Here is a 22,340-nt window from a genome sequence, read left to right on the forward strand (position 1 = left end):
CCCATGAGATCACGTTGGCTTAGATCATCAATTGTATGGCACCATACATGTGCTTTTAGTTTCAGTGGAATATTCTGTGATTTTGATTTGACCGATGTGTTTAATTTCAGATTTGCTTGTCCTTGTTTGCGTTTAACTGCTGGTCAGGGACGACGCATACTCGCTTGAATTGAATTGCATTCTGACCTGCTTGATTTTGAGTTGTATAATCACAGAAACCCAATTCTGGTCTCATATCAATAGAGACAAACGCTAGTTGGCGCAAACTACTTAACGAATTTCATTTGCAATAGCGGTCTTGAATTTATTGTGTTTGAAGTGAGTCGACCTTGGGTGACCCTGAGCTAATCTTATCTCATCTGACTGTAAATCACATTAAACTGCCACCAAGGTTCACTTAAATGAAATAAGCGTGAAATGAGTCCATCCAGCTCCAACGCTTCCGCAGTGGAGAAGACCTTCGGGTCGTTTCTCGAGTATGTCTCGTGGGAAAAGGAACTCTTCTACAGCAACACTTTCCCTCTAAGTGAGAAGTACCCGATGATAGGGGTTGATTCAATCATAGCGGCTGAAGTGATCTATGCTATCTTGCTGTGGTGGGGATTGTCGAGGATGAGGGCAGACAAGAAGCCCCTCATCACTGACGGAAGAATGGCTTTGAGAGTCTATAATGCAAGCCAAGTGGTCCTGTCATTCTACATCTCATACTTAGCTACTGGAACTTATTTCAAGAAACTTCTCAAATCTGGTAAGAAGGATGGTAGGACGTTATTATCACCCGTGCGATTAGCAAGGGTATTGCAACCAGGTGTTAGATTTGCCCCTGAGCAACCCAGCAAAATACAACTTTCGTCAGTTTACTTCATAAACAAATCCACTTCTTGTGCCTCATAGTGAGCGTTTGGTGCAGAAATGTCGCTCATGCTTGGGACGTCGTAGGTCGGACGTCGAGGCCAGACAGAAGATGTGCTTTTTGCAAATTGGAGTTGTTTTTTTTTGGAAAATTTAAGTGACTGACTATCCTTTTCTGTACGCTTAATTTTTGTCTGATTATTTTCCACAGCGTGAACTTTTCTTGTGCTGTAAGCTTTTTTTTGCTTAAAGTTTAATTCGGTTTAAATGGTTTCGGTTTTTGTTACATTGTTTTTTTTTGCTTCATATTGTGTCGTTTGAAAGCAAAAATATTATATTGTTTCTGCTCCTCGGGGTCAGGGCACTTTTTTTTGGCTTTTTTGGATCGAGATTGCGTTTATCACTGTTCCCCCATACTCAACCTTTTCCAACGTTGTTCCAAATTTGTTTCAAAAAGACTATCGAATCAAAAATTCAGTTACATTTTATTGATTCTTGTTTTCTGAGAAAGTTTTGCGGTTGAAAGCAGTGTCGTATATCGACATGGTTAATACGATTTTTAGGTTTTTGTTCCGACTTTCGTAATGAAAGTAACGGAATATTCGTGCTCGGAGTGGTTTTTTTCTTGGGGCAACTTTCGACGTTTTAACTAGTTTTGATGGAATTATATCATATCATTCAAAAGGTACTGTTGTCATGATCTTAAATTTGAAAAGATATTTCACTTGTGATCATTTTTCGTAAAGTTATGTGGGTTTAAAGATTGCCTTTTGGCCAATTTGGTACAATTAACGTGCGAAATATTTCGCGCTATTAACGCGTAAGTGGAGATTTAATCCGTCTTAGAAATCGTTCCAAATTGGTTGAAGGAAGCTTATTTGCCATAATTGATTTGTTACTAGGAGCGAAATGTATCACTTTGTACTTTATATGGCGTGTGGGGTGATGATTTTTGCAGAAAAAAAACTATTTGATTTTTAACATTTAATTTTTACTGTTGTTACTGTTCCATAGACCTTAAGAGGTAGTCGTAACATTCAGGGCCTCGCACTGATACGAGCAGTCTTGTTATCTGTTGTACGCAATTTATTGTGTAATTGCTCTAAGTGTTTTGATTTACTGATATTGATTGTAATTTTACTAGCCTTATCGGTGATTATTTTTAAGAGTAATGAACGCAGTGAAGACTCTTATATAGGTCTTGCTGATTTGTTTTTTTTCAGGAAAAAGTCTTAAAATGTGCCTAAAAGTCTCTAATAACCACAGATGGGCATTTATACATATTGATGCATTTATGGATGCACTTAGGTATATATGCCTTTTTTGAGTTCACTTGAAATTAATCAGCTGAAAGTTACATAAAATGCAATGTGCAAAGTTACATAAAATGCGAACTTGGAAATGGCGCGAAAAAACGTGAACGATTTCTAGTTTCGAAAGTGTAATTTTATTTTCAGATTGCCAGCGGAATAAAAACTTTACCTGTTGACTCAGTTTTCTCAAGTTGGGTTAATGTTATCAAAAAGCGCCAATCATAAATCGTTCTAGAAATTTAAAGAGGTTAAAATGCAGCAATTTTTTTTGAATTTCGAAAGATTTTTAAAATTAAAGTCAGTGTTTTTTTTTAACTTTCGTTCATTACTCTTTTCCAATCTTCGATAAGCTTTTTTGCCCAATTGATTTCGGTCTATATCTTATAGGCTTAGTGGCATTATATTGCGTCGACCGATGAACTTTTTCGTGTGTGGGTATTTTGATGGGGAGAGGGACTCGAAGATGTTAACTAGTTTTTATATCTCTTTTATTTTTTTTTCGGCTGGAATGGTTTCTGCTCATGTACTTTCGGCTTTGTTTACCGCTTGGTAAAAATTTTTCTGATGCTACTTTCACATTTTTTTCTGGATTTTTCCCCAATTGTAAGGCTAGTAGTGCATAGGCTCCGCTTCGCAGCTGTGTTTAATTTGTTGCGATAGAGCGTTTTTTTTTCAAAATTGATGTCTTAGAATTTTTTGAGTAGGTTTAGGAAGCAGCTCTTCCTTTTTACGCTAGCCAGCAGCTAGTATATTATTATTACTTAACCCGCAAATAAAAGTGTTCGTTAAAAATGTTCACTTGTGTGTGACTTTTTGCTATAATCACGATCTGTAGCATTGAACATTTCATAGCATCTGTTCTCGGCTTTATTTGTGGCTTGTGTCGGTGATGGACTAATCGTCTGTGGCTGAGTGGTTAGTGTGTGAGACTCAAATTTCTAGGTCGTAGTTTCGAGTCCGATACGTCGCCGAATTTTCACTAATCCGAGGTTGATTTTTACTTTTTGTTATTGCTCTTGCTTTTTGGCCGTGTTCTGGCTAGTGTTTGCGAAGAGCAGCTTCACCTCTGTGTAGAAGTCTTGCTTTTAATTATGAAACATGAAGTTGTGTGCTATTGGTCTTTGTTAAGTTCTGACTTTTGAAGAATAAAAACGAAGATCTGAAACTCATTCGTTATGGAGGTATGACCATATTAGATAAGATTTTACAATTTCCCGAAAAACCTGGGAAAAATTTGTTGTTGCTCCTGTTTCAGATTAAATTGTTGCGTAAAAGCCAGTGGTACAGTGCTCTCAAATTTTTGGTTTGTTTTGCGCGTAATTTTTTGAAATTCCTTATTGCTTCGTTTTCAGACTCCAATCAATTTTGCATGTTGAAGGAGTCTAAATATTGTTGAAAAAAGTTACGTTAATTTTCTATCATTAGTTGACTATTGTGGAATAAAGTTGAGTTTCTAGAGTATTGTGAAGGCTAATTACGCTTGCGATTAGCCAGCGTTATCAAACTGGAATATAGAGTTTTTTCGGTTGACAACTTGTTTTACAGAATCGCATATATCTTGGTTCATGATGAATTCAAACTTCTATGCGTTCCCGGCATACTTACCCTGGAGGTAACGAATATGCCTGGGACAGCAAAGTTCATGGTTTAAAAAGCTGACCAGGACCCGTTTTTTTAAAACAGAAAACAATCTCTTCAAATAAAATTGTCGGCCAATTATTTGTCTGCTTATCTGTTGTCGGCTCAGTTGTCACCTCTTGAAATCGTTTTTTTTATTTACGCGAATTTTTCGTGAATAAAAAGAAATCACTTTTGTTGCTTTTTGTGTTTAATTTACTCATTTAGTTTGTTATTTTACTTACCTTGTCTTCGTATTTCCATCTTCGGTTTTTCTGTTTCGGTTAAAAAAAATTCATCGGCCCAAATTATTTCGGCCCATTTTTTATTGGCTTAATGACCTAAATTTAGGTCGTTTCAAGGGACACACAACTTGAACATTCCCCTCCGCACTTTTCATGTTGGTTGTATGTTTACCCATCGGTTTTTTGAAATTTCTTTTTCATTTATGGAAAAATTTTTCAAATTCTTTGGAACAATGTTGCTTTTTCTCTAAAACTCCTACTCATTTTCAAAATGGGGTATCAATTGAAAGATCGTCTTCTCTTCTGGGTGCCTGTATACTCCTATAGAGTCTTTTTTTTACGTGAACACTCAGTCTACAGCCGTCGAAAAAGTCTCTGTGGGAGTATATTTGACCCATATTTTTGATATTTTTTCTCGTTTTTCGGAAACCATCCCCTTTCAAATTTGAGTTTTTAGTTTCCATGTATAGAACGGTTTCAATAAACTGCCGGCATGAGCGGCTACGCGCAAGTTTTTTTTTGCATTAACATTTTGAATTTTCTCGCAAACTACCCTGCTATATTTGAGATTTTGAGTTCAATTCAAAGAATGGGCTGTGGGAAGCTCATTTGCTTTAGCGTCCACTCTCAAACTTTAATGACACCAGAAGTTATGGCCCTCAATCTGAGATTTTGCGCTAAATCGAAATTCCAGGTTGAGTGAATCCCTTCCTAATAAGCAGCTACGCCCTTTTTTCAAACAAAAAGCTATGATTCTCGGAAATGTCATTTTTTGTATTAAAGGACAGTTTTTTGGGTTTTTTCGCTAACTATCTTGCCAAGTCCGATATCATAGGTTTAATCGGCACAACACGTTGTTAAAAGCTTGCTTTTATAATTTGCTACGCCCAGTTTTTTTCACAATAAACTTTTTCGACAATTACTGTGCCAATTGTCAGGTTAAGTTTCCGAACGACAAAACCGGTTTTAGGAATCTTCTCTGCTTAAGCGGCCACAACCTTTTCCCTGCAGGAAAAATTCATGAATTTTGAAAATGATTTTGACCGTTTTTTAAAAACTTTTTGTTTTTTCTCAAAATTTAAACAATCAAATCTAAGATTAAAATTTCAATTGAAAGAACCGGCGGTTGCGACAATGTTTCCTGCAGAAAAATGTTATCTCTTTGGAAAAATTTATTGTCTCAAAATTTTTAACTCTTATTTTTAGTAGAGGAACAAAGGTTTTTGGCAAAGTCCAATTTTTGAATTCACTTTTTTCGTGCAGCATTTTTACAGCAAATTCATTCAATTACTAACACATACCTCAGCTTCAGCTGGGCTTCTAGTTGATTTTTAGCTAGACATACGAAAGTTTTGGTTCACTTAGTTTTTTTTACATCTAATTTTTTTTCGACGAATGTTTTTTCAATGTTGATCTTGTGTGTTTGTCTGTGTAAACCTCTGAGTTCAAACAGTTGGGATGGCGATGTGGATTGTTTTATCAAAACATATCGGATTTCCAACGAGAGAAGACAATATTTCAAGTTTGTTTGTTCGGCTTGCTGGTTCTCGAAATAGATTGTTTCACGGTTAGTCATATGGTCACTAGTTATAGCGTTGTGAATAATATGGTTTCTTGCTTTTATTGAATATACCGTTGTGAATAATTTGATTTTTTTATAGCGTTGTGATTAATTTGGGTTTTGTCTAGCTTTTATTCAATATACTTGGTATTTTTGGTTGAGCTTTAGAGGCTTTCTGGTCTGATAAAGTTTCGATTTCATTGTAAAATGGAAAAACTTAAAAAAGTTAATGTTAAGTTTTACTTCATAAAGATTGTTTCTCTGTTTTGCAAGCTTTCGGACACTCCACTTCAGCTGTATTCGTCAGCTAAAAAACGCACAAAATTTCGAAAAACTACATCCAGGCAAAATTACACATCCTTTCAGTACTTCAGTCAACCGAATTGTTCTTTCAAATAAAAAGTTGCATCCTAATTTTTTATAAAGATTTCTCATTTAATTGAGTTGAATTTTTTCAAGATAATTTTATTGGATGTTACAGCAGTAAAAAAAACAGATTTTTATGTAGGTTGTTTATTTCAAAAGAGTCAAACGCTCATATTTTTTGTATCTTGAAACTCCAAAATTGGCGAGCCTTTTCGTCTCTTTTCCTGATAATGTTAAAGAGTAGCCGAACACTTATACAATTGTCGCTGGAGCAGGAACAATTTTAAGTCAACTAACATAGTGAAATCACTTATACCACGTAGAAGTCGTGTAGTGAAGTTTTCAGGATTGTTTTTGTATTTCACGGCAAATCTGATATTTTGACATTTGCTTTCTTACTTTCAATTCAATTGTTTAAAGGAAAGCAAGGTACGCTTTCCAATAATGAAAGCAGAAATGGCGCAAAAAATATTTGTTTTCCAGCAGAATAAATTTTTATTCGACTCACGTTTTTTATGTTCGTGTTGTATGTTTGTCTGTATAATTGTTTGAGTTCAAACGGTTGGGATGGCCTGGATAGTTTTATCAAAACTTATCAGGTTTCCAACGGGAGAAGGCAATGTTTCAAGTTTGTTTGTTCGGCTTGCTGGTTCTCCTTGAAAAAGCTTGTTTCACGGTTATTCACTTGGTCCCTATTTTTGAATAATCCGAGACAGGGCCAAATCGGTTGAGAGTTGATAAATATCAAAAATTACTTGTTAATTATTTTTTTTTCCAATTTCTTCTCATTTAATTTTAATTCGTTCATGAATCCTGGTCCTTGTTTATGCCATATTCTTTTTTTTGTTTCATTCAATCATTCGTTTTGTACTTTCTGTTGATTTTTTTGTCTTTTTTTACGAGAAAGCACGGGCATTATAATTATTCAGTGGTGTTAATCGTTCAAATATTTTTATAGCGTTGTGAATAATTTGCTTTTTGTCTTGCTTTCGTTCAACATACTTGGTATTTTTGGTTGAGCGTTAGAGGCTTTCTGGTCCGATAAGGTTTCGATTTCATTGTAAAATGCGTAAACTTAAAAAAGTTGATGTTAAGTTTTACTTTATACAGATTGTTTCTCTGTTTCGCAAGCTTTCGGACGCTCCACTTCAGCTGTATTCGTCAACTAAAAAACGCACCAAATTTAAAAAAAAACTACCAACAGGCAAAATTTCAAATCCTTTTAGTACTTGTCAACGGAGTTGTTCTTTCAAATAAAAATGTTTCATCCTAATTTTATAGATTTCTCATTATTTTGAATTGAAGTTTTTAATAGATGACTTTAATAGATGTTACAGCGATACAAAAACTGATTTGCTCGTAGAGTGTTTGTTTCAAAAGAGTCAAACGATCATATTTCTTGTATCTTGTATCTCTTAAAATTGGCTAGCGGTTTCGTCTCATTTCCTGATAATATTAAAGAGTAGCTGAATACTTACAATTGTCGCTTGACCAACGACAATTTTCAGTCTTTGAACGTAGTGAAGTCAATTATATAGGTCCTGTTGATTTTTTCAGGATTGTTTTTTTCACGGCAAATCTTGATGTTTTGCCGTTGATCTTCGATTTTTTACTTTCAATTCATTTGCTTAAAGGAAAGCTAGGTACGCTCTCCAAGTATGAAAACAGAAATGGCGCAAAAAATAATTATTTTGATGCAGAATTATTTTAGTTTGACTTATGTTTTTTCAATGTTGGAGTTGTTTCTTTGTCTGTGTAAATGTTGGAGTTCAAACGGTTGGGATGACGTGAATAATTGTATCAAAAATTATTGGTTTTCCAGCGAGTGAAGGCAATGTTTCAAGTTTGTTTCTTCGGCTTGCTGGTTCTCCTTGAAAAAGCTTGTTTCACGGTTATTCATTTGGTCCCTAGTTTTGAATAATCCGAGACATGGCCAAATCGGTTGAGAGTTGATAAAATATCAAAAACTACTGAGTCCAATTATTTTTTTTCCAATTTCTTCTCATTTAATTTCACTCGTTCATGAATCCTGGTCCTTGTTTATGCCACATTATTTTTTGTTTCATTCAATCATTCGTTTTGTTCTTTCTGTTGATTTTTTGCCTTTTTTTTTACGAGAAAGCATGTGCATTATAATTATTCAGTGGCGTTAACCGTTTAAATAATTTTATAGCGTTGTGATTATTTTGGTTTTTGTCTTGCTTTCGTTCAATATAGTTGGTATTTTTGGTTAAGCGTTAGAGGCTTTCTGGTCTGATTAGGTGCCGATTTCTTTGTAAAATGGAAAACTCAAAAAAGTTAATGTTAAGTTTTATTTTATACAGATTGTTTCTCTGTTTTGCAAGCTTTCGGACACTCCACTTCAGCTGTATTCGTCAGCTAAAAAACGCACAACATTTCGAAAAACTACATCTAAGCAAAATTATACATCCTTTCAGTACTTCAGTCAACCGAATTGTTCTTTCAAATAAAAATTTTCATCCTAATTTTTTATAAAGATTTCTGATTTAGTTTAATTGAATTTTACCTAGATCATTTAATTGGATGTTACAGCAGTAAAAAACTGATTTTTCTGTAGGTTGTTTATTTCAAAAGAGTCAAACGCTCATATTTTTTGTATCTTGAAACTCTAAAATTGGCGAGCCTATTCGTCTCTTTTCCTGATAATATTAAAGAGTAGCCGAACACTTATACAATTGTCGCTGGAGCAGGAACAATTTTAAGTCAACTAACATAGTGAAATCACTTATACCACGTAGAAGTCGTGTAGTGAAGTTTTCAGGATTGTTTTTGTATTTCTTCACGGCAAATTTGATATTTTGACATTCGCTTTCTTACTTTCAATTCAATTGTTTAAAGGAAAGCAAGGTACGCTTTCCAATAATGAAAGCAGAAATGGCGCAAAAATTTTTTTGTTTTCCAGCAGAATAACTTTTTATTCGACCCATGTTTTTTTTATGTTGTATGTTTCTCTGTATAATTGTTTGAGTTCAAAAGGTTGGGATGGCGTGGATAGTTTTATCAAAACTTATCAGATTTCCAACGAGAGAAGCTTGTTTCACGGTTAGTCATATAATCCCAGGTTTTGAATAATCCGAGACAGGGCCAAATCGATTGAGAGTTGATAAATATCAAAAACTACTGAGTCCAATGAATTTTTTTTCCAATTTCTTATTTAATTTTACTCGTTCATAACCTTCAATTCATTTGCTTAAAATAAAGCATGGTACGCTTTCCAATTATGTTAATCATAAATTGTTTATCTGAATTTGAAAGAGCTTCAAACTCATGTAATTTTTGTATTTGAAGTTCAAAAGTTGACGTTTTTTTCCGAAAAAAAATTAATGTTTTTTTTTGGTTTCCTTGCGTTCATTGACACTTTTTAAGGTGATCAGTTAGAATGTGTCTGTTGTTGATTTTTATTTCTCTTGCTGATAACAATTGTGATGTGTGTTTTTGCTTGATGCACAGTTCAAATCCTTTATTAGCAGGTTTTTTCATTATGAAAATATTTTGACGTTTTTGGTTTTTGTTGACAGAGTACAACTGGGGCTCTGTGTTTCTGAATTGATTGCTTTCGTTGTAGGAATCGTGTGTCAGCCGATGAAGGTACAAATTGAGCAGGATCCTGACTCGTACGAGTGGGAGACGTACACGTGCTGGCTGTTCTACATGAGCAAGTGGCTCGACTACATGGACACCTTCTTCATCATAGCGAGGTCCAAGTGGAGGCAGCTCTCCTTCCTCCACTGCTTCCACCATTCCAGCATGATTGCACTCACCTGGATCGCCACCAGGTAACACACTTCCTCAAGACCACATACAAACAACAACCTCACACCAAGACGGACAATCACGACAAGCGGAACAACGAAGAGCCTAATTCTTTTTTAACAACCCTGAATTACTTCCAAGCTTTGACTTCCATACTGTTGATCAAGAGTTGATTAAGATATTAATGCTTTTTTTGAAAGAATAATGAACGTAGCGAAGACACTTATATAGGTCTTGCTGATTTTTCAGGAAAAGTCTTAAAATGTGCATAAAAGTCTCTAATAACTACAGATGTGCCTTCATACATATTGATGCATTTATGGATGCACTTAGGTATTTATGCGCTTTTTGAGGTCAATTGAAATTCATCTGCTGAAAACTACGTAAATAGCATTCTTCAAATACGAACGTGGAAATGGCGCAAAAAACGTGAACGATTCCTAGTTTCGAAAAAGGAATTTAATTTTTATTTAAAAAGTTCACCTGTTGATCCAGTTTTCTTAAGTTGGGTCAATGTTATCAAAAAAGCCCCAATCATAAATCCTTCTAGAAAATCAAAGAGCTTAAAGGCCACATAGTTTTTTTATTGAAATTCGAAAGTTGAGGTTCTTCAAAAACAAGTCTGTATTTTTTTTCTTTTTCATTGCGTTCGTGACTCTTTTCCAACTGTCGGTTGACTTTGTTTTACTGATAACAAGTTAATCTTTGTTGTTCAGATACCACCCTTGCGGCTACTTTTTGATTGCGGCACAGTTGAATGCACCTGTGCATACAGTCATGTACTTCTACTACCTGTGCTCGTCTTTCCCTTCCTTGGTACCCTTCCTGTGGTGGAAGAACTACATCACGACCATTCAACTCATTCAGTTCGTTACTGGTTAGTCAACTCCAGCTACTCTTACTCTTATTTCGTCATCTACTCTACTCCTACTTGTCTCGCTCCTGTTTGTCTCCAATGACCAATTTCTACTTTTTTCAGCCTCAAAGAACTGGTTACTTGAACTGTCAAAAAATGTAGTTCTCGTTCTTTAGGAAGGTCAATTTTCTAAGCGATTAAACTGATAATCTTTTTTTTGGAGATCTATATTGGTTACAATCAGGTACAACAATCTGCAGATGTCATAAGTTTTGAGATGTTAACCGAACGACTTTCTATCACAAATAATATCTTACTTGCGAGAGCAATTGACTTGTAATCGGGATCTAGAATTTTTCTCGTGAAGTTTTCTTACAAACCTCGGGCTCGAATGGCGGCCGGAGCTTGCTTTCTTGACACCATGTATCTATGTATATGTATATCCTGCTTTTTAGTAGAACCTCGACACCATTCAGGCCCTTTTCACTTGGTGTAAAGGTAAAGCACTTGACTTCGGTGCTCAAGTTTTGTAGTTCGATCCCCGGTGGGACATTTTTTATGATTTAATAAAAATTGACCTGGTGTCATTGTGGAACCTCAGTATCATTCAGAATAGCTTCAATGTGGAGCCTCAAGATCTCTCACTTGGTCTCGAGATAAAGCAGGCGCCTTCGGAACATAAGGTTTAGGGTAGAAATATACAAGTCTTGATGATTTTTTTTATTTTTCACGTACCATTTTCATTTTTCGCGGTTTGACTTTTGATTTCTGTTTAAGTTCAGTTCATTTTCTTTGTTAAAAGGTGGGGAAACTGCACTATCGAACAGCAAAAGTGAAATGTTCATGAAAAGCATGATTGATTTTCAGTTACGAAAGTGGATTTTAAGGTTCAGATTTTCCAGTGGAATAAAAAAATTTACCAATTGATCCAACTATTTCAAATTAGTTTGAATTTACCAATAATGCATCAATCATATTTATTTAATTCAAAGAGCATGAAAAACTTTTATGTATTTTGAAGTTCGAAATTAGAAATTTTCAAAAAAAGGCAATTTTTTTTCTGTTTCCTTCCGTTCATTACTCTTTTCCAATTTTCAGTTGGCTATTTTTACACAAACAACGCTTGTGTTATAGTATGAACTATCTTTTTTTTCCAATTTAAGTCGCAAATATTGTTGCGACGCAAATTTTATTGCGATAAAATGTATTCATTTTGAAAGTGATAACTTTGATCAATAACCAGCTATTAAGTACAGCCAATGCTAAGGATATAAACACTGACTATTATTGTTCCGACTTTCGTAACGAAAGTAGCGGAATATTTGTGCTTGGGGTGGTTTTTTCTTCAGTTAAATTTCGACTTTTTAACTAGCCTTTTGACAGGGTTCAAAAAGTAGTGTTGCCCTGAGCTGAAATTTGGAAAGATATTTTACCTGTGATCCTTTTTTGTAAAGTTATTGGGGTTTAAAAATTGCCATATATGCCAATTTGGGACAATTAACGCGCGATATTTTTCGCTCTAATAACAAGTAAGCGGAGATTTAATCCGCCAAAGAAATCGTTCCAAATTAGTTGAAGGAAGCTTATTTGCCATACTTGAATTGACTAGTAGCGAAATTTATCCCTCTGTACTTAATATGGCTTGTGGGGGGATGATTTTCACAAAAAATCTCAAATTAAAAAAAAATTTCGTTTTTATTTTTTTCTACATTTAATTTTTCTATGTTATTACTGCTCCATAGACTGCTGTATAAATTGAGGTATGTTAGTTGGCAAGGTTCTCTATTTTTTTTATCAAATTGACTGGTACTGCTAATGCTTCATAATTGGCGTCCGTCACTTACGAAATTTTGAAGACTGAAAGTTTTACTCATTCAGTTTTTCCCAGTAGCGTTATCGGTCATATTTTTGCTTGTGTATGCGAAGTGCAATTTTGCCTCTGTGTTATTATTATGAACTTACATTACAATTCAAACAATAAAATGGTTAATGCATTGAGTCTGTAGGAACTGATTACCTTTGTGACGTTGTTAGTCTCATCGTTATGGTAGAATTTTTGGAAACGTTTTTTCAAAGTGCTCCCAGAAGTAGCGGAGATCTATTGTCATAAAAGTCAATGAAGTGATCATCCTTGTTTATAAGCAGCAGTGCACGAAACCAGTAATTTCCACTGGACTTGGACAGGGATTCCTCAAAAACTCATCTACCTACTGCGATAATGTTTACTCAGCATGAGATATCAATGTCTTATATTGAATTTCCTGTTTTATTTTTGATAGCGTTAATTATAGGTTTTGTGATATTGGATTTATGTTGGGCTTCTTAAAGCATCGCGATAATTTGACAAATTGAGTAATCCATGGAACTGAAAAATGTTGATCCATTTAAAGTTTCCACGTCCAGAAATGTTCGCAGGCCAGCTATGCGAGTGTGATTTAACACAGGGGGAATCAAAGTTTTGCTTGTCTCATATTTGCTTTGACGCACAGATATCTCGAGTTTCAATGGACCATAGATAGTAGTTAACCCAGTAGCTGTTTTCATAAGAGAATCAATCAATACGAGAAGTCTATTTCTAACATTTTTTTGATCAAGATGTTAAGTGATGGCTTTCAAATGCGTTTTGCCCATCGAAGTTTCGAGAGCACACCTATTCTCAAGTTTCTCCTTTTTCTTACGTACACGCTCATTCTATTCTCCTCACACTGTTTTATATTCGCTACTTCTGTCTGCGTGCGTATTCAATAATTTTACATCCACGCGCATAATTTGGTAGGAAAGATCAGTTTTTCAGCTCAATTTTGTGTTTTAGGAGTTATAATTAGCATCTACTGCTTCTGTAGACAGGCCATGGTAGGCTACTCGATGGGACTGAGTTTCTTCTTCGTGTTCACCTTCATCCTCTATGGAATCGCCCTGTTCGCTCTCTTCAGAGCCTTCTACAAGCAGACATACCACGCCGCCAAGAAGGCAAAGGCAGCCGCCGCCGCAGCTGCTGCTGCAGCAGCAGCATCATCAGGCATCGCAACATCGGCAGGCACGAATACGGATTCGACCTCTAAGAAGGACAAGTGATTCATAAACTTCAGTAGGATGAAATAGGAAATAAAAAGAGGAGGCATTGGATTTGATTGGGTGCAGTTACTTTTCTGCAATAGGAACCAAGTGTCTGTGAAACTGAAACTAAGCAGTAGCTATCTATTAATGTTAAACTAAATAACTCGATCTGTTCCATGTGGCGAGATGTTTATTTATGTTCATTTGTACTAACTTAACTTGTTATTGGGTTGATAACTCAATTTAAAACTGATACTGACTTGTTTGTGCTCAGCTAAAGAAGCCATAGCTATTGGATATTATCCTTTGTTCCATCTACAACTCTCAGGTACAAGAGCAAAGCTCTGTAAAATATATACACGATAAATTCAGCCATGACATGTTGGACTAAGATGCATACATTTTCGATGCTAATTTTTTGCCCTTTCACACCTCGCAATTTAGAATATTGACAATGTTGATATTAACAAGGTATTTGATTTAAAATATGAAAGCATCTTATTTCTGTGAGCAGTAATCCCTGAATTCATATTCATATTAAATATTGTTAATTAATTTATTCTGACTTGAAGCTGTTGAAAACAATTAAATTTAAGAGTTCCGTTACGTGTACAAGCGAGTCGTGCACATGAATATGGCCCAGTAAAAATCTGGCGCTAAAAATGACGATCTGATTCACAGTGTTTTTTCAGTGCTCATTAACGAAGTTATTTTTATGTTATTCAGGTCGTGCAGTTTTGTTTTTAGATTCCGGACGAACAAACTACCTAATTACCAAATTCTCGTAAGTCTAATGTGAAGCTAAATAATCTGTGGATTACTGCACTTAAAGTGGATTTTAAAAAGCGCTATTATAATATATTATATTAGGCTCTCATAATCAAAGTTAAGTTTGTAGTAGTGTGTCGTCACAGAAAATTTTTTAGATGTTCTTTTCGAGTTTTTCAAGCTTTGGTTGATCGGAATTTTGGGATTTTGGCTTATGTTAAGTTGGCTTGTGTTTTTTCCTCTTATGTTTTTTTCCGCTTATGTTTCATTTTGGTGTCGCAGGCTTTAGTTTCAGCAGTGGGTCTATGGTGGGTAAGAAGAAAATGTCAAACTTGTTACAGACTAAGGTTTTTCTGTATTAAAGCTTGCGATTAGCCAGCCTTATCAGTTTGGAATCAGTTTAATATCTTTGTTCCAGGCTAATATTAAATAAAGGCGTGTCAAACAAGAATAGTTGTCCAAGTAAAAATTTGAGCATGTACGTATGTTGAAATTCCGTTTTTCTAGAAATTGGTTTACGTTGGTTAACTCCGATTTTTTATTTTTGTTTTTTTTTATCGCGAAAAATGTTTTTTTTTTTGTTTTTATGTTGGCACGCTCTCAAAATACATTTGTTTCGGCCCAATGGGTGTCTACCCAAATTTTGACGAGTTAGTTACCAAATGGTCACTGTATCTCTCTCTCTCTCTCTCTCTCTCTGTCTCTCTCTCTCTCTTTTTCTCTGCAGGAAAATTGTTTTTTTTTTTTCAATTTTTGAGTCTAGTAATGGTAGTTTTTTTAATAGTTAAGTGTCTTTTTGGAATCAAAAACTTAAATTCCAAAATCTGCAAAAAAATTGTTAATTTTTTTTTGTTTTTTTAGCGATGTTTCTCCTAAAACTGTTTTCAATTTGCTTATTTTACTATAACTGTCGAATAGGCTGAATCTCTTATTTTTCGTTCAGTTCAGTTTTGTTACACCACGCCGACTAAAGGAGACTAATTGGAAAAAAAACTTGTTGTATTTTTTAAGATTATGTTCGGAACATTCTGAGCTACTTGCGCAGTAACCGGCTGTCCTTGTTTCACTAAGAATTTATATCAGGCTAGTTATTTGTAGTTTTGTGGTTTGATGGGTGGTTTTCTTCATTTAATTTTTTCGTTTGGTAAAACTTTTTATTTGAATTAAGTTTTAAAGTATTCAATTAACAAAAGGATTTTTTTAGTTCGTGTGGTTTGTTTTTTTTTCAGGAAAAATTTTTTCTTGCTGAATTTAGTTCTTTTTTGGAGATTGATTTTAGATTATTTTCAAGTTGAGTTCAAACTCATTTGCTAAGTTGAAGGCAACTTACGCTCTCCCATGACAAAAGTGCAAATGATCTTAATAAAATGAATTTTAGTCTCAGAAAGACATTAATTTCAAAGTTCCCAGAGGAATATAAGAGATACCTATTCGTCCAGTTTTCTACAATTGGACCAGTGTTACGAATTTGGTGGCAGGACAATCTACCCTGTTCCAAACTACCCTTTACACATTTCAAAGTGTCTGTTGGCTACGTTTTGCTTTTATTGCCTGGTTGCTAACAGGATTTTGTTAAGAGGCCATGTTTTCTAAATTATCATCCAAAATAAAACAAATTTTTTCATACGAAGTATCTTTGTTTATTTTTTTTCAGGAAAATTTGAAATTTACGTAAGGTTTGTACATGAGACATTTTCACATAAAGCATGTTCAACTCAATTTTTTGTTGTTGAGCTTTTCTGACTGTTACAATTTTGCCAAAACTGAAATCTATTATATATTTAAATGCGGGCTTTTTTATCTTGCCGTGTTTAAACTTTTTCAACGTATTATTTTTGCATGTTTAACAAAAGAATTTTTTCACGTTTAAGCTATATCGTATATTGCAATGGTTACGATTTTTTCGATTTTCCTGGTTGAAATCAGTGTTTACTTCAACAAGTTTGCAAGTATCAACCCAATAGTGAGATGCTGTCAGTGAGATGCTGTCAGGGCTCTGTCAGGGTACTCCCAGGAGTTGTGAATTTTATCTCCAAATATGATTGCTCAAATCCTTGCTCAAATATGATTGCTCAAAACTGAAATCTATTATATACTTAAATGCGGGCTTCACTATCTCGCCATGTTTAAGCTTTTTAACGTATTATTTTTGCATGTTCAACAAAAGAATTTTTTCACGTTTAAGCTGTATCGTATATTGCAATGGTTGAGATTGGTTTTCGATTGTCCTGGTTGAAATCAGTGTTTACTTCAACAAGTTTAGAAGTATCAACCCAATAGTGAGATGCTGTCAGGGTTTCCCCGGATATTGCGATCTCGGCCTCCATATATCAATAAGCAATTCTTTTAGTTTACGAGATACGGCAATTTTTTTTTGATTTCAAAAATTTTCAAAAAACTTAAGATTTAGAATTTCGAAAACTTCGAAGATCTCAATCATCCTGTAGTTGGAAATTGTGAGGGTTCTCTCAGGAATTGCGAATCTTGCCTCTGAATATGACTGCTCAAATCCTTGTAGTTTTCGAGATATGATGTTTCTTACGATTTTTTTCAAGATTTTTAAAAGAACTTAGATATAAATAGTTTCACCAAATTTGAAGTTCCTACCTCAATATTGAGGCTCTGTCAGGGTACTCTCAGGAATTGTGAATTTTATCTCCAAATATGATTGCTCAAATCCTTGTAGTTTTTGAGATATGACGTTTTTTGTGTAATTTTTTTTGAAAAAGTTTTTAGAAAACTTAAATTTAATTTTATTTTTAAATTTGAATTTCCCAACCGTTTTTTTTGGGGCTGTCAGAGTGGTCACAAGGTCTCAGGTGTTTCGAATCTTGCCTCCAACTGTGACTGCTCAAGTCTTTGTAGTTTTCCAGTTATGACGTTTTTTTGTTATTTTTTCAATTTTTTTTTTCAAATTTTGATGTTCCTAACCACCTGTAGTTGGAGGCTGTCAGAGTACTTTCAGAGATTGCGAGAGATCTTGCCTGCAATTTTGGCTGCTCAAGTTTTTTGGTTGTTTTCGAGATATGACGTTTTTTTTCTGGTTTTTTCAAAAAAAAATTTTTTTTAGAAAAAATAATTTCAAGTTTCTCAAAATTTGAAATTCCCAACGCTGTAGTTGGGTACTGTAAGAGTAAATCTTGCGTCCAAATGCGACTGCCCAATAAGTTTTAGATCCGAGATGTGATGTTTTTTAATTTTTCAAAGATTTTAAAAAGTTTTTCAAAGATTTTAAAAAGTTTTTCAAAGAACTTAGATATAAAAAACTCAATGGTTTTTTTTAAAATTTGAATTGAAAAAACTTGAATAGAAATTTTTTTCAATATTTGAAATTACCAACCCTGTAATTCGGTGCTCTTAGAGTACACTCAAAGGATGCTGATTTTTTTGCATTATTTACGGTTTTTTATGAGTTGTTGAAAATTCGAAGCAACGAGGTGCGTTACACGCTAGTAATATATGAAATTGTCAAAGTTGCACTAGGCTTGAAAAGTTTATATTGCAATTTTTTTTCTAGATTTTCCGTTTCACTGTATGGTTTTTTCCGAATCCTAAATTATAAACTATGCTAAATGAGTTAACAAACTTCAAAATCTTTTAACATTTGAATAACCCTTTAACATAGATCGAATCCCACATCTTGTTGTAGCTACACCGACTTCTGTTTGAACGTTGGTTAACTCCGATTTTTAATTTTTGTTTTTTTTTTATCGCGAAAAATGTTTAATTGTTTTTTTGTTGGCACGATCTCAAAATACATTTGTTTCGGCTCAATGGGTGTCTACCCAAATTTTGACGAGTTAGTTACCAGTTGGTCACTGTATCTCTCTCTCTCTCTCTCTCTCTCTCTCTCTCGCTCTCTCTCTCTTTCTCTGCATAAAAATTGTTTTTTTTCAATTTTTGAGTCTAATAACGGTAGTTTTTTTAATACTTAAGTGTCTTTTTGGAATCAAAAACTTAAATTCCAAAATCTGCAAAAAAAATGTTAATTTTTTTTTGTTTTTTTTTTCAGCGATGTTTCTCATAAAACTGTTTTCAATTTTTTTATTTTACTATAACTGTCGAATAGGCTGAATCTCCTATTTGTCGTTTAGTTCAGTTTTGTTACACCACGCTGAATAAAGGAGACTAATTGGAAAAAAGTTTGTTGTATTTTTTAAGATTATGCTCGGAACATTCTGAGCTACTTGCGCAGTAACCGGCTGTCCTTGTTTCACTAAGAATTTATATCAGGCTAGTTATTCGTAGTTTTGTGGTTTGATAGGTGGTTTTCTTCATTTAATTTTTTCGTTTGGTAAAATTTTTAATTTGAATTAGGTTTTAAAGTATTCAATTAACAAAAGGATTTTTTTAGTTCGTGTGGTTTGTTTTTTTTTCAGGAAAAATTTTTTATTGCTGAATTTAGTTTTTTTTTGGAGTTTTATTTTAGATTATTTCAAGTTGAGTTCAAACTCATTTGCTAAGTTGAAGGCAACTTACGCTCTCCCATGACAAAAGTGCAAATGATCTTAATAAAATGAATGAATTTTAGTCTCAGAAAGACATTAATTTCAAAGTTCCCAGAGGAATATAAGAGATACCTATTCGTCCAGTTTTAAAAAGTTTTTCAAAGAACTTAGATATAAAAACCTCAATGGTTTTTTTTTAAATTTGACTTGAAAAAAACTTGAATAGAAATTTTTTTCAATATTTGAAATTACCAACCCTGTAATTCGGTGCTGTTAGAGTACACTCAAAGGATGCTGATTTTTGTGCAATATTTACGGTTTTTTATGAGTTGTTAAAAATTCGAAGCAACGAAGTGCGTTACACGCTAGTAATATATGAAATTGTCAAAGTTGCACTAGGCTTGAAAAGTTTATATTGTAATTTTTTTTCTAGATTTTCCGTTTCACTGTATGGTTTTTTCCGAATCCTAAATTGTAAACTATGCTAAATGAGTTAACAAACTTCAAAATCTTTTAACATTTGAATAAGCCTTTAACATAGATCGAATTCCACATCTTGTTGTAGCTACACCGACTTCTGATATCGATTATGCTTGCTTTTCCTTCTGGAATTGATTGCGTCATTGGCCAATTTCGGAGAAATTGTGACTTCGTGTATTTCACTTCTTTTATGTGATCTTGCCTATAACTGCTCTTTTCTTTTTTGCTGTTTGAGTGTGGACCACAGTTAACTTTTTTGGGCTCAACTTGTTCGGGCTTTCTGGGATGTTGATGTTAGAATCTGTCCCTTTCTTTAGAGAGTTTTTGAGTGTCTGTTGGAGATTTCGGCCGCACCTGTTTATTGCAACCTTTACTTATATTTCTAGACGCCGGACCGCAAATTGTTCCGGAACATATTTTTCGCCTTCGGTAGTCGATTAAGGCCAAGTTTAATTGCCAAATGCTTTTTCACTCGCTACCCGAAAGCTTTTTCAGTCCGCTCTAACGTGTGCAAGTTAATGCAGGTTTTCATTGTTGTGACAGTTTAATTGCGCACGTAATTCCTAGGTGATAGCTGAATTGTCTGATCCCATATAGCGTCACTGTGCCAATCAATGGACCTTGCCAAATTTGATTTTGCTAAGCTAATGTAAAGATAGTTATATTGTTGCTAGTTGTGTGTTTGGGTGTGTGTTTTGGCATGTACGACAAAGTTGGTTGCGTCATTTTCTTCAATTTTTAGGCCGTGTGAGTGAGATTGTCGTTCTGAGACCAACAGAGCGTTATACGCGTTTGAATTTAGAGTGCACATGTTGAGGAAGTTTGAGTGTCTGGTACTTATCGTCATCCATGATAATAAGTGCAGGTCCGCCCCCTTTGCCGCTAATTTTTGGTCTGTTTTGTGGTATCCATCAGGTGATTTTGGTCATTGGTGCTCAATGTTTTTTGTTTTGCTGCGTTTTTTTGTGATGGGTTACATTGTCTTCTTATATTGTCGTGCCGTCCTGAGCTATAAAAGTGTTTGAAAAAAATCTGATTAGCCTCCTCCTCTTCGAGCAGAGCTGTTGTCAAAGGAGCTTGAAGCGTGTGTGGGGATAGAGAACATTTATTTCGAAATAGTGTCAATGCATCGTTTTCATCTTTTTTCGTTTTTATTTTCGACCATTTCAACTTGTCGACACTAAAATTAACATTTTTGATTGAAATTTTTGAATTATTATTTTCTGTTTGAATGTATGGTTCTGCGCGAATCCGTTGTTTTCAGGCAATCTGATATGAGATAACAAACATTAAAGGTTTTCCTCAAATAGAATAGTTAAGTAAAACAAAAGTTACTCTTTTTTGTACAGAATTGTTTCTGCGCTATTGCAGTGGCAAACGTTGTTATAATCTATTATCTATCTATCTATCTATCTATCTATCTATCTATCTATCTATCTATCTATCTATCTATTTATCTATCTATCTATCTATCTATCTATCTATCTATCTATCTATTATATATTTAAATGCGGGCTGCGTTATCTGGCCTATTTCAACTTTTTTCAAAGTAATTTTTTTGCCAATTTAACGAACGATTTTTTTTCACGCTTAAGCGAAATCGTATATTCCCATGCATCAGAATTTTTTTTGGATATTCCAGATAGAATTCAGTGTTGGTTTCACCATGTTTGACATAAGCAAGCCAATAGTCGGTCGCTGTAAGGGTTCCCCCAGCGTTTGCCAATTTGACCTCGAAATATGTGTACCCAGATCCTTTTAGTTCACGAAATACGAAGATTTTGTTTTCGAGGTATGATGAAGTTTTTCATTTTTTTTCCAAAAATTTTCAGAAAACTTAGATATAAACAATTTGTAATTCCCAACCCTGTAGTTGGATGCTGTCATGGTACGTTCAGGGGCTGCAAACTGTTCCCCCAAGTGTGACCTCTCAAATCTTTTTCGTTTTCGAGATATTACGTTTTTTTCGAAATGTTTTTTAAAAATTAGATTAAAAAAAAATTGACAAAATTTGAAATTCCCAACTCTATAGTTGGGTGCTGTCAGAGTGCTCTCTGGAATCGCAATTTTTCCCCCAAATATGAAATCTCAAATAGTTTTTTTTTTGAGATATGATGACATTTTTTATTATTTTTTCATAGTGTTTCAGAAAATTTAGATATAAAAGTTTCGTAAAATTCGAAATTTCTAACCCTGTAGTTGGGTGCTGTAAGGTTGCTTTTTGGGGTTGCAAATGTTGCCTCCAGTTTTAACTGCTCAATTCTTTTAAGTTTCGTTTTCGAGATATGGCGTCTTCTATGATTTGTTCGAAAATTTTTAGAGAACATAGTTATATATTTTTTTGAAATTCTAAACCCTGTAGCTTAGTGCTGTCAGGGTACTCTCTGGGATTGCAATTTTCTCTTAAATGTGACATCTCAAATCATTTTTTTCCGAGATATGCGGAATCTCAAATGTGATCTCAAATCATTTTTTTCCGAGTTTTATGTTATTTTTCATAGTGTTTCAGAAAACTTAGATAAGAAAAAAAGTTTCGCAAATTTGAAATACCCAGCCCTGTAATTGGGTGCTGTCAGGGTTATCTGTGGTATTGCATTTTTTCCCAAACGTGACATCTCAAATCGTTTTTTTTTTTTGAGATGTGATGACATTTTAATTATTTTTTCATAGTTTTTCAGAAAACTTAGATATAAAAATTTGAAATTTCCAACCCTGTAGTTGGGTGCTGTCAGTGTACTATGCGAGTTTGCAAGTTTTGCCTCCAAATGTGACTGCTCAATTCTTTTTAGTTTTCGAGATATGGCGTCTTCTTTGATTTGTTCAAAAATATTCAGAAAACATAATTATTAAAAAAATCACAAATTATTTGAAATCCCAACCTTGTAGCTGGTTTGGGTGCTGTCGGGGTACTCTCATGGGACCTAAATTAAACAAGAATCTCATTTATGAATTTTATTGATTTTTTGTTTCAATTTTTTTTAATATAGAAAGAGAGTCAGCAGT

At 34.2% G+C, this 22,340-nt stretch overlaps 1 protein-coding gene across 1 annotated transcript; it reads left to right on the top strand.

Annotated features, from left to right (window-relative positions):
* Positions 1-112: 112 nt before the first annotated feature.
* Positions 113-14,454, top strand: LOC134856967 (very long chain fatty acid elongase 5-like). Its single transcript, XM_063873277.1, has 4 exons — positions 113-748; positions 9,541-9,751; positions 10,445-10,605; positions 13,397-14,454. Exons 1-4 carry the CDS (start codon positions 418-420, stop codon positions 13,657-13,659), a joined length of 966 nt encoding a protein of 321 aa, XP_063729347.1. The 5' UTR covers positions 113-417; the 3' UTR covers positions 13,660-14,454.
* Positions 14,455-22,340: the final 7,886 nt, after the last annotated feature.

Source organism: Symsagittifera roscoffensis, chromosome 1 (assembly GCF_963678635.1).
Source record: "Symsagittifera roscoffensis chromosome 1, txSymRosc1.1, whole genome shotgun sequence".
In the NCBI taxonomy this organism is placed as follows: Eukaryota; Metazoa; Xenacoelomorpha; order Acoela; family Convolutidae; genus Symsagittifera; species Symsagittifera roscoffensis.

Coding starts and splice junctions, on each gene's coding strand:
- LOC134856967 (XM_063873277.1), top strand. CDS start 418: ATGAGTCCATCCAGCTCCAACGCTTCCGCAGTGGAGAAGACCTTCGGG. Junction 749..9,540: donor CAAGAAACTTCTCAAATCTG/GTAAGAAGGATG, acceptor CTTTCGTTGTAG/GAATCGTGTGTCAGCCGATG. Junction 9,752..10,444: donor CTCACCTGGATCGCCACCAG/GTAACACACTTC, acceptor TTTGTTGTTCAG/ATACCACCCTTGCGGCTACT.